The sequence below is a fragment of the Engystomops pustulosus genome, chromosome 4, assembly GCF_040894005.1.
Source record: "Engystomops pustulosus chromosome 4, aEngPut4.maternal, whole genome shotgun sequence".
Lineage (NCBI taxonomy): Eukaryota > Metazoa > Chordata > Amphibia > Anura > Leptodactylidae > Engystomops > Engystomops pustulosus.
In genome coordinates, this window is record NC_092414.1 from 10,654,797 (window position 1) to 10,665,785 (window position 10,989).

At 43.4% G+C, this 10,989-nt stretch overlaps 1 protein-coding gene across 1 annotated transcript; it reads right to left on the bottom strand.

Annotated features, from left to right (window-relative positions):
* Positions 1–5,080: 5,080 nt before the first annotated feature.
* LOC140126039 (estradiol 17 beta-dehydrogenase 5-like) lies at positions 5,081–10,723 on the bottom strand. The gene is made up of 9 exons (XM_072145097.1): positions 10,302–10,723; positions 9,629–9,796; positions 9,408–9,524; positions 9,172–9,249; positions 8,067–8,189; positions 7,800–7,909; positions 7,539–7,704; positions 5,982–6,064; positions 5,081–5,738 (listed from the first exon to the last, which is right to left on the bottom strand). The coding sequence occupies exons 1-9, from the start codon at positions 10,386–10,388 to the stop codon at positions 5,696–5,698; spliced, it is 975 nt and encodes a 324-aa protein (XP_072001198.1). The 5' UTR covers positions 10,389–10,723; the 3' UTR covers positions 5,081–5,695.
* Between the last annotated feature and the right edge of the window lie 266 nt (positions 10,724–10,989).

Here is a 10,989-nt window from a genome sequence, read left to right on the forward strand (position 1 = left end):
ACAAAACGGCTTCCATCCCTACAGAAGAGACAAAACGGCTTCCACCCCTACCTCAGAAGGATCAACCTTTACCATGAATGGATGATTCCAATCTGGTTCAATCCCGACTGCAACATTTACAAAGTATTTCTTAAGCTTCACCAATGTTACTTCAGGTTCTGGAGTCCGATTAGTCACATCAGAACCTATTTCTGTAAGATCAGTCAACAACTTGGCTGATAATCTTGGCTGATAACTTGCTGTAGTAGTTTGAGAAGACCAAACAATGTAGTCTTTTGAGACTATAAACAATCAAATTTAATGTAGTCTTAAAAGTAGATTCCTGAGATGTTCTACATGAGTAGCCCAAGCTCTATGTATGGTAGATACCTCTATAATGGCAGCTTAGATACAGCAGCTCAGCTCTATGTATGGTAGATACCTCTATAATGGCAGCTTAGATACAACAGCTCAGCTCTATGTACGGTAGATACCTCTATAATGGCAGCTTAGATACAGCGACGCAGCTCTATCTATGGTAGATACCTCTATAATGGCAGCTTAGATACAGCAGCTCAGCTCTATGTATGGTAGATACCTCTATAATGGCAGCTTAGATACAGCAGCTCAGCTCTATGTATGGTAGATACCTCTATAATGGCAGCTTAGATACAGCGACGCAGCTCTATCTATGGTAGATACCTCTATAATGGCAGCTTAGATACAGCGACGCAGCTCTATCTATGGTAGATACCTCTATAATGGCAGCTTAGATACAGCAGCTCAGCTCTATGTATGGTAGATACCTCTATAATGGCAGCTTAGATACAGCGACGCAGCTCTATGTATGGTAGATATCACTATAATGGCAGCTTAGATACAGCAGCTCAGCTCTATGTATGGTAGATACCTCTATAGTGGCAGCTTACATACAGTGGCTCAGCTCTATGTATGGCGGATACCTCTACAATGGAAGCTTAGATACAGCAGCTCAGCTCTATGTATGGTAGATACCTCTATAATGGCAGCTTATATACAGCGGCTCAGCTCTATGTATGGTAGATACCTCTATAATGGCAGCTTAACTCTATGTATGGTAGATACATACTGTATCTACCAGTCACACTGATACCCCAAGTAGTCACAGCATATGCCCTGAGTAGCCAGTAGTCACAGCCCTTGTCACCAGTAGCCAGTAGTCACAAAGTAGTCACAGCACCTGCCCCCAGTAGCCAGTAGTCACACTGATGCCCCAAGTAGTCACAGTGATGCCCCCTAGCATCCAGAAATCACACTAATGCCCCAAATAGTCACAGTGTCTACCCCCAGTAGCCAGTAGTCACACGGATACCCCAAGTAGTCACAGCGTATGCCCCAAGTAGCCAGTAGTCACAGCGCTTGTCTCCAGTAGCCAGTAGTCACAAAGTAGTCACAGCACCTGCCCGCAGTAGCCTGTAGTCACACTGATGCCCCAAGTAGTCACAGTGATGCCCCCAGTATCCAGAAATCACACTAATGCCCCGAATAGTCACAGTGCCTGCCCCCAGTATCCAGTAGTCCCACTGATACCCCAAGTAGTCACAGCATAGGCCCCAAGTAGCCAGTCGTCACAGCGCTTGTCTCCAGTAGCCAGTAGTCACAAAGTAGTCACAGCACCTGCCCCCAGTAGCCTGTAGTCACACTGATGCCCCAAGTAGTCACAGTGATGCCTCCAGTATCCAGAAATCACACTAATGCCCCAAATAGTCACAGTGCCTGCCCCCAGTTGCCAGTAGTCACACTGTTGCCCCAAGTAGTCACAGTGATGCCCCCAGTATCCAGAAATCACACTAATGCCCCAAATAGTCACAGTGCCTGCCCCCAGTAGCCAGTAGTCACACTGATACCCCAAGTAGTCACAGCGTATGCCCAAGTAGCCAGTAGTCACATCGCTTGTCGCCAGTAGTCACAAAGTAGTCACAGCACCTGCCCCCAGTAGCCAGTAGTCACACTGATGCCCCAAGTAGTCACAGTGATGCCCCCAGAATCCAGAAATTACACTCATTCCCCGAGTAGTTACAGCACCACTGAGACCCAAAGTAGTGACAGCGTATTCCCCCCAGTAGCCAGTAGTCACACTGATGCCCCCAGTAGCCAGTAGTCACACTGATGCCTCCTGTGGAGTGGGGATAAATTGTCTCCTAATGACTTTGTTACACATTTGGATCCACGTTGCATTGGAGAAAGATCGTAGTATAACACATTGGGGCAGATTTACTTACCCGGTCCATTCGCGATACAGCGGCGCGTTCTCTGCGGTGGATTCGGGTCCGGCCGGGATTCATTAAGGCAGTTCCTCCGACGTCCACCAGGTGGGGAAATCGGCGCAAATCGGAAATATTCGGGTAACACGTCTTGAAAACGCGAATCGGCCCCTTAGTAAATGACCCCCATTATTCATATGTACGGAGGATTACTGAGACATAGGAACAAGTCGTCTTGTGACTATTTTATATTCCAAACCGCCAGACGGGAACAATATGCTATAGGGACGTCTGTCATGCACCTCAAATACTAAGAGGCGTCCCCAGAGGCCGATTTATTAGAGCTCGTCCTATGTGATGATGAGGAGTGTAAACATATATAAGGATTAGAAACCTTCTAGTCCCCTCCTGGGACAAAAAAAAAGTTTTTAAAAAAAGTTGTAAATATGATACAAAATAAATAAAACATCCCCCTTTATTCCATATCATCCTTTTTATTATAAAGAAATATAAAAATTTTACTAAAATACCCCCCCCCCTTTGGTACCACTATGTTCATACAGCCCCGATCTATAAAATTAAAATAATAATTAAAAATAATCCCCAACAAATTGAGTAAAAATGCAGTTTTTTTTCATCTTGTCTTACATGAAAATATAGAAAATTACAGCTCGTGATGGGAAAAAAAAAATCTCAGCTCCGTCAGTGGAAAAATGTAAAAAATTACGACTTTAGAAAGATGGCGAAGCAAAAACTGTGTAAATCTCCCCCAAAAAGTTTACGAGCAGCGATGACTTGTGATGGGACAAGTTCCTGGTCCTGTCTCCATTACAATTAGAAATAGATTGCTCCGAAGAGAAGTTTTTTTGGATACTTATCCTTAATTACCTTATATACTCGAGTATAAGCCTAGTTTTTCAACACAAAATTTGTGCTCAAAAACCCTAACTCGGCTTATACTCGAGTCAACTAAAAAAATAAAGGTCAAAACTCACCTTTCTGACGTCACCTGTAGGTCCTCTTCTGTCTGGGACAGTCTGAGACAGAAGAGGACCTATGGGGGACGTCGGAAAGATGAGTACAGTGTTATTTTTTTTCCTACTACAGGGGCTGGGCAGGCTGTATGCTACAGGGGCTGGCCAGGCTGTATGCTACAGGGGCTGGCCAGGCTGTATGCTACAGGGGCTGACCAGGCTGTATGCTACAGGGGCTGGCAGACTATATACTGGGAAGCTGTAACCAATGCATTTCCCACCCTCGGCTTATACTCGAGTCAATAGGTTTTCCCAGTTTTTTTGTGCTGAAATTAGGGGTTTCGGCTTATACTCGGGTCGGCTTATACTCGAGTATATACGGTATGTCCTCGGTAAATATGTTGTGATAATATTGTTGTTCTATTTACTCATTGGTTTTAAGATTTGTAGATATAGTTATCATAGGTGCACCAGCCATGAGGGCAGTTGAGCCTCTTGCCTCAGGCGGCACCACCTGCAGAAAGATGGGGGGCGGCATCAGGAGCATAGACAGCTGCGACAAAACAGAACCTTTAAAACAGCTGATGTGTGTGAGACACCACATGGAGAAGCCACCTATCAAAATTATAACCTGATATATGACTACAGGATGGGGCGGAGGATTGGCCGTAACATATCAGAAGAGATCAGTGATGTGAGAGAGACTATTCGATGAGGTGTAGCGCCTAAAGTTATGCCCATAGATAAAAGTCACCAACTCAGCTATCATCCCTTTTCATTTCATTACTTACAGTTTCCCAAGTCTATGGCGGAGGAGGCTGCGAAAATTGCTCTCGAAGTTGGATATCGACACGTTGACTTGCATTTTTGTACGGTAACGAGGTTGAGGTTGGCCGAGGTATCAATGTGAAGATTGCTGATGGGACGGTCAAGAGAGAAGTTGTGTTCTACACCGGCAAGGTAATAATAAGGACATACCACCCATTATAACACAGACATTGACTACACCGATGGTTTCTACACCCATAAGGGGCAAGTTCGAGGCCCCCAAAGAATCTTCTGGAAAAACTAGCTTAATGTGTTTTTTTTACTGTGGCTGAAGACTGTCTAATGTTCCTTCAGGTCTGGCACGGTTGGCCCTGACTTGTGTGCTTGTACTGGACACTTCTGCTATGTCTTGGTTGGGCCACCTACTCCACCACCTTTAACGTATAACTAGTCACACTTACAACACCCTGAGCTGGTGGACACCAAGTGAAACCCCTAACAAATTTGGTTCCGAGACAGAAACGGTCAGAGACAGACAAAACCATAGCAACCATAGCAATTCCAGTGCAAGATCCAGTGCTATGGTCCATGTCATGTTGCATTCTTTATGTTGGAGACAATAAAATAATCTAGAAGATTTTTTAACCACACGCTGGCTTTCTTTTAATTTTTCTGGTCTGTGCTGCAGGAATGGAAGTCTTCCTAAGATGAACTCTTTCGGGTGAGCGTTACTTACTTACCATACCTTTCTTTGCGTTTAAACAGTCAGAGACCGTCGGAGGCAGTCAGAGACAGACAGAGACAGTCAGAGACAGACAGTCAGAGACAGAGATGGTCACAGACAGTCAGCGACAGGGACGGTCAGTACCAGAGACAGTCGGAGAAGGAGACAGACAGAGACAGTCAGAGATAGTCAAACAGTCAGAGACAGAGATGATCAGAGTCAGTCAATGACAGGGACGGTCAGTACCAGAGACAATCGGAGACGGAGACAGACAGAGACAGTCAGAGATACTCAGACACAAAATTGTTCAGAGACATTCAGAGAAAAAGATAGATACAACTTTTTTGAAAGAATTTGTTAACCCATTCTATTTTGTTATAGCTAAGAGCAGTTATTTACTAACCCGGGTAATGTTGGGAGCTCTGGTTAGTAGGGAAATAAAACATAAAAAGGCATGTAATAAAATACAAAGAAATAAAAACATGATGTGACACCACTCACATCACACCGGGTTTTAGAGATCTGTCCTCTTGCAGGCTTCCTCAGGAGGAGATCCCTGCAGATGCTACCCAGAGAGTTGTAAGCAAGTGGATGAGGTTTCATAAATGCTGTAGAAATTCTCTTGAATCCAACCAACAGGTTTTGAACTTCGTTTGGGGATTGCAAATTTTCTCGTTGACTTTAATGGCAACAAAAAAAATCGGCAATATAATCCACAATTTTTCTAGGTTAATCTAGAAATCTGGAGAGAGAAATCCATGGCAAAATCCAGATGATTCGACCCTGAATTTTTAGCAAATAAATTTAACCTGGGTGCTTTGTAGTATATATACCGAAAAAAAAAAAACTTATCTGTGCCATATTCAGGTAGGATTTATTCAGATTTTTTTGTATTTATTCTTACTTTATTGTGTTTGCAAGAAATCGAGGTGTTTAGTAACTTCTTCATACTTTGTGAGAACTTATCGGTGCCCAATGTTATGGTTGGGGCTCAGCAATAGATCGATTTAGTATTCTTCATGGAACGGATATTTCGGGTGATCTTTCCACCTGGAAAAAAAAAAATCAGAAAAAATTATGTTAAATTGGGGAAGTATTAGACTGGAGTTCATCCGTGCCAAGAATCAGCCGGTTTATGCTTCAAGTATTTTCATGGATCCCCTTTATGGGTCACTTTATTGGGTGAGTTGTCCCTGAAATTCTTAGATTTTTTTTATTGTGTATCGTAGGAGTTTATAGTTAATTCGTAATTCTGTAATATTTGCAAAGATTTGGGGAAAGTCCTTTACTTACTGAGAGTAATCTACAAAGCGCCTGTTCTGGTTCAGCCCATTCAGAGTTTCCATTTCGTCTTCACTCAACTCAAATTCAAAGACCTTCAATTTGGAATCAGATAAGAAAGAAGTCAAGTTTGGCAATTATTAATAGCCCATTGACACTGGCGAAACTCTCAAAACATGAAGTCATTTCGTACCTTATGTGAGGGAAACCGCAACGTTTCGGACCCCTGAAGGGTATGCAAGATCACTTAGTTATCCTTTTATAGACACTCCCAGAATGCACGGGTTCTGAGAGGCGCAGGAAGTGATTTAAAGTTGTCCACACAACTTCCGGATATGGCACAGCAATAAATCACAACCCTGAAGCCAAGGAGCTGCCACCAGTTCTCCTTTAATATAAACCCGATCTGCTCACACCTCTGCTCACCCAACAGGAGGAGTCATGGGTCCCTCCTACCTGGTACTACAACCAGAGCCCTGGAGAAGCCATAGCTTCTCAAGGGGAAGTCGTAGGGTCATGGTTCTGGTGTCATTGGATCTGGGTGAATCCCTGGATTGCATTGATACCAAACCTGACCCATTTGCTATGGTCCTATCCAGAGATATTGATATCTCTGGAACCAAGTGTGCTAGAGCCCCGGAAATTGGACTATTCTGATCTCCTGAAAATAACTTTCCAAAAATGTGTTCGTTCTTCTGGTGAGATGGACCATAACTCTATAACTGTTCCTATTCAACCTAATGGTTTAAGAGTTTTATGGCTTTGCCTGTTTGAGAGTAGGGGGGATGAATGTAGATGATGAGGCTGCAGAGGCCCTTTGAAGTTCGGAAACATGCTGTGTTCATAAACAACCTAGCTCAATTAGGCCAATTAAGCTGAGGCTGGAGGAAATTGGGGTAGGAAAAGACTCCCCTCCCCCTGGTCACATTTATCTAACCTTACTTGTAGATCACATTGTGAATTTTAATTATCATTGAAATGTATTGATGAGCCTTTAAACCAGACCTTCTTCATCTGCTCTCTCAGACTTATTCCCTGACTACACATAAACTCTGACTGCTTTGACCTTGGATTGCTCTCTGACCACTTCCTTACCTCTGCAACCATGCTCTAGTTCCATCAGTCCCAGCTAAGATAGCTATCGCTAGGAAAAATGAAAGAGGTAGCTACCTTGAGATCATGTCTAAGCAAACTAGTGATTGGCGCATGGGGATTAATGCATGAAAACCAATAGGGTCACATAGAGACTGGTGGCACATGGGGTCCACAACTGTCTACAGTTTGCTTCACAGCCTATACAGTTTTAGGTTTCTCAAAAATTGCTAACACAGACCAAGTTGGTTTCACCTGGAAAGGCCTAGAAAGAAGGTGGTGGAAACAATCACCAGGCTCCACTACAATGGCTCCTAACTTCATGCATTATTGGTTTACATGACGTAGACAATACTACAATGCTATGGAGAAGTGTGAGCCGGGACATAGTGGAGTCACAAGCACCAAGTAAACAGGGCATGTTGATGTTGTTCTTCACTGGACCTTCTTTTATGTAAATTGTTACCTTCCCATTACCTCAAGATTCTGCTTGATCCTCTCGGCTTTGAAACTCTTAGCAAGGACCACTATCCCCTTCTGTAGCATGTGTCTCATTGCCACTTGCGCAGGAGTTCGACCACGTTTCTTAGCAATGGCATTGAGCACAGGGTCTTCCAGTAGGATCGGAGCCGTCTGGTCATACCTAGAAGAATAAGGATACAACAGTAGACAATAGTAGACAATTGCTAGAGAGAGTGAGTGAAAGTTTCCACCTGGAAGTAATACACCATTTCATACCAGTTGACATCACGAGTAGAGCCCAGCACCCCATATGCCTCCAGTATTATGTCATGTGACTTGCAGAACTCCAAAAGTTTAGACTGATTCAAGAAGAGATGACACTCAACCTGAAGATGGACAAAACGTCTCACGTCTTATCATGGTTTGGGAAAAAAAACTTTATGTTATTGAGAAATATGGACAAATTTAGGGTCACCACCTGACAATGGTCAAGTTAGTATATTAAGTACCAAAATTTAAGCCACTATGGATATTTTGGGTTACCTGGTTGCACACAGGTTTGTATCTCAGTCCCGGCATGTTGAGGATGAGCTCCAGTTGTTTGTGGTTGAAGTTGGAGACACCTATAGATTTGACCAGCCCGGCTTCTTTACAGTCCTCCATGGCCTAAACAAAAATAATATTCTCAAAAATAAAACAATAAAAACTGAGCTATTTTGGTCATTTTCACTGATATACTTTCTGTAAATTAGGTAGGTAACATTTTCGTTACAAAATTTATTAGAAATAAGTACATTTCCCAACATTTGTTGGGAATTTGCAGTCAGGTGCCATCAGGTTCATATTTGAAAATACACTGATAGACCTTAGTGATATATGATATCCTTTAATTGATACCATCCCAGATTTTCTTGGCTAGGAAATATTAGGGATCCTATAAGAGAATGTATTCTGGGACTCTGAGTTCAAGGACAGCAACCTTGAACCGATGATCATGGACCTAATGGGCTTGGTCAGATAGTCTCCAAAGCTGCATCCTTGAACTTTCCATAGATCCGAAAATACAAGGGTCCCTGACTGGTGTCATAGTTTCAAGGGCCTGAATAGGAGGACTTGGACCTTGTACTGCTGGCCATTACTAGAAATCTTGGAGGGGTGAGAGGCGACATCCCATAGTCTTTTTGGGAAATCAGGGGTTCCACCAAGTCACAGTTCCGTGACCTTAACAGACTAGGCACACTAGCAAGCCCTCCAACTATCCCTCCAAAGTTCATGACCACAAGCTGAGCCTTATACAGGCTCTGTGGTCAGTGTCCAACTGGAGTTCCTTGAGCCCACCAGATAAATTATGCATGAACTTCTCGAAAACAGACTCTAGAATCCTCCTCCAAATTGGGTTGTCTTCTGCAGTCTCTCCCTGGGTCCCGTACTGGGTTACAGCCTGGGATCACCGGAGGATCCTCTGGTACTCTGGTGGGCCAGCCCAACATTGTGGTCCTATTTTTTTTCTGGTCTATGGTGACTATGTAGGACAAATCATTGAAATTAGATGCCCTGAGGTATACACAGCAGGAGAACCAGGCAGCTTTAAATATTAGTAAATACGTCTAGAGGGTCCCTGTACAGCTTTTGGTGTTATCCTTCATACCTTCCAGGTGTCTCGAATATCAGTATTATGATAAATCTCTTTTCCATTTTCATCTGTTGCTGGTAGATCCTGACCGGGCTTAAAAACACAAGAGGAAACCATCAGCATACAAACTAAAAATTACATTTAAAAAAAGGGAGACCATGGGACAAGCTGGACCTGTCCAAGAGCCTCTATTTTAACTTAAGTTTTGAGTTATTTATAAAAGCTAAAACAAAATTGTGTATTTTCCTGACCTTAAACTCAATGGGAATGTGAATTAGATAGAGATCGACGTAATCCAGCTGTAAATTCTTCAAGGACTTCACAAGACAGGAATGGACCAACTCAGGAGTATGATAAGTGCTCCACAGCTAGAGAGGGAAAAGCAAATGTAAAATTTTTTGACATACCAAGGTCTCCATTTAAGAGGACAAGCAATAGCTGCCTAGTCAGATTTGCCCCCACCAAGATGTACCTTGCTGGTGTAGAACACATCTTCTCTCTTGACCGTTCCATCAGTGATCTTGGCGTTGATAGCTCGGCCAACCTCAACTTCATTGCCATATATGAATGCCGAGTCAATATGTTGATAACCAACCTCAAGAGCAACTTTCACGGCCTCTTCCGCTTGAGACTTGGGAACCTATTAGTAATAATAAGAGATAATTGATGCCAGTACCACATTACCTTTCCACTCATAAATTCACTCAAAAAACTCAAAATCCTCCATGAAATGTCTACTTTCAGCAAGAGGTCTTTTCACATTGTCTCATGTCAGGACACATAACCCAGGAGCTGCACACAATACATAGGCAAAAGGCCAACAACAGTTTTGTGTCAACATCTGATATGATCCTGCCCACTTAACCCTTTTAGGCAATGTTCCTGTATCTCCATATTCCTAGATGTCATGGCACTGGTCTTCAAAGCGTTGGACCTGCCACACAAAGAACTATCAGAGGAATGGAGATCCGGTTCTGTTAAACATAGTAGAATATCCATTGCCCGGGTAATCTCTTTGCCAATGGCTTCAATGCCGAACTGACTCGCCACCTTGACCACCTTGACCAACTCGTCACCTTGACCAACGTCACCTTGACCAAGTTCTTGCTACACTTATTGTGCCTTTGAAAGCAATGACAACTCACCTCGTCGGGGGCGTAGGTGCCCAGTCCCACCACCGGAATCTTGTGTCCATCATTCAGGGTAATTCGGGAGTGTTTTGTCAGTGCCATACTCCTGCTGATAGCTCAAGCCTCCAATTTCTTTCAGAAACCTCAAGGCCCCAGAAGAACTGCTACACCTTTAGGCTACTTTATGGGCCACTGACCAAACTCTTAATGTCTAGATTACACTGGGTCACTATTAGTTCTTAGCTGAGACCACTATGACATGTTGTAATGCAATTCCAAACATTAAGTCACAGAGCAGGCCCTGGAAAAGCTGGGAAGATGCCCAAGTCCCCTTTCCTGTATGGAGGGAGGAGGGAGGAGGACTTTGCTCTTAGCAGAGTTACTGAGACTCTTCAGCGTGTGCAAAACATGATCCTACGTACAGGGCCGGCCTCACTCACACAGGAAACAATCAGCAGAGGAGGCAGTCACAACCGGAGACAACAGCTGACATCACAAGCCTCCTGAATATGTGAGATCAGGGTCTTCGTCCACTGCACTGTATTATATATTGATCTATCATGAGGGACATAGCATTGGATATGGAAAGATGTCATATTCTGTGAGGAGGTTAAGATCTGCAATATACCAATAGTCTTCACATGATATTTGGGAAGGAAGAACTTGCGTAGATGGAACACGTTAGCAGAACAATGTAGAGTTT

Bases quoted from the DNA above. Each gene is read 5' to 3' on its own strand.
- LOC140126039 (XM_072145097.1), bottom strand. From the start codon at position 10,388: ATGGCACTGACAAAACACTCCCGAATTACCCTGAATGATGGACACAAG. The intron at 9,250-9,407 runs GTCAGGAAAATA...TGTGTTTTTAAG, and splicing joins ACATTCCCATTGAGTTTAAG to CCCGGTCAGGATCTACCAGC. The intron at 7,705-7,799 runs GTATGAAATGGT...TTATTCTTCTAG, and splicing joins TCTACTCGTGATGTCAACTG to GTATGACCAGACGGCTCCGA.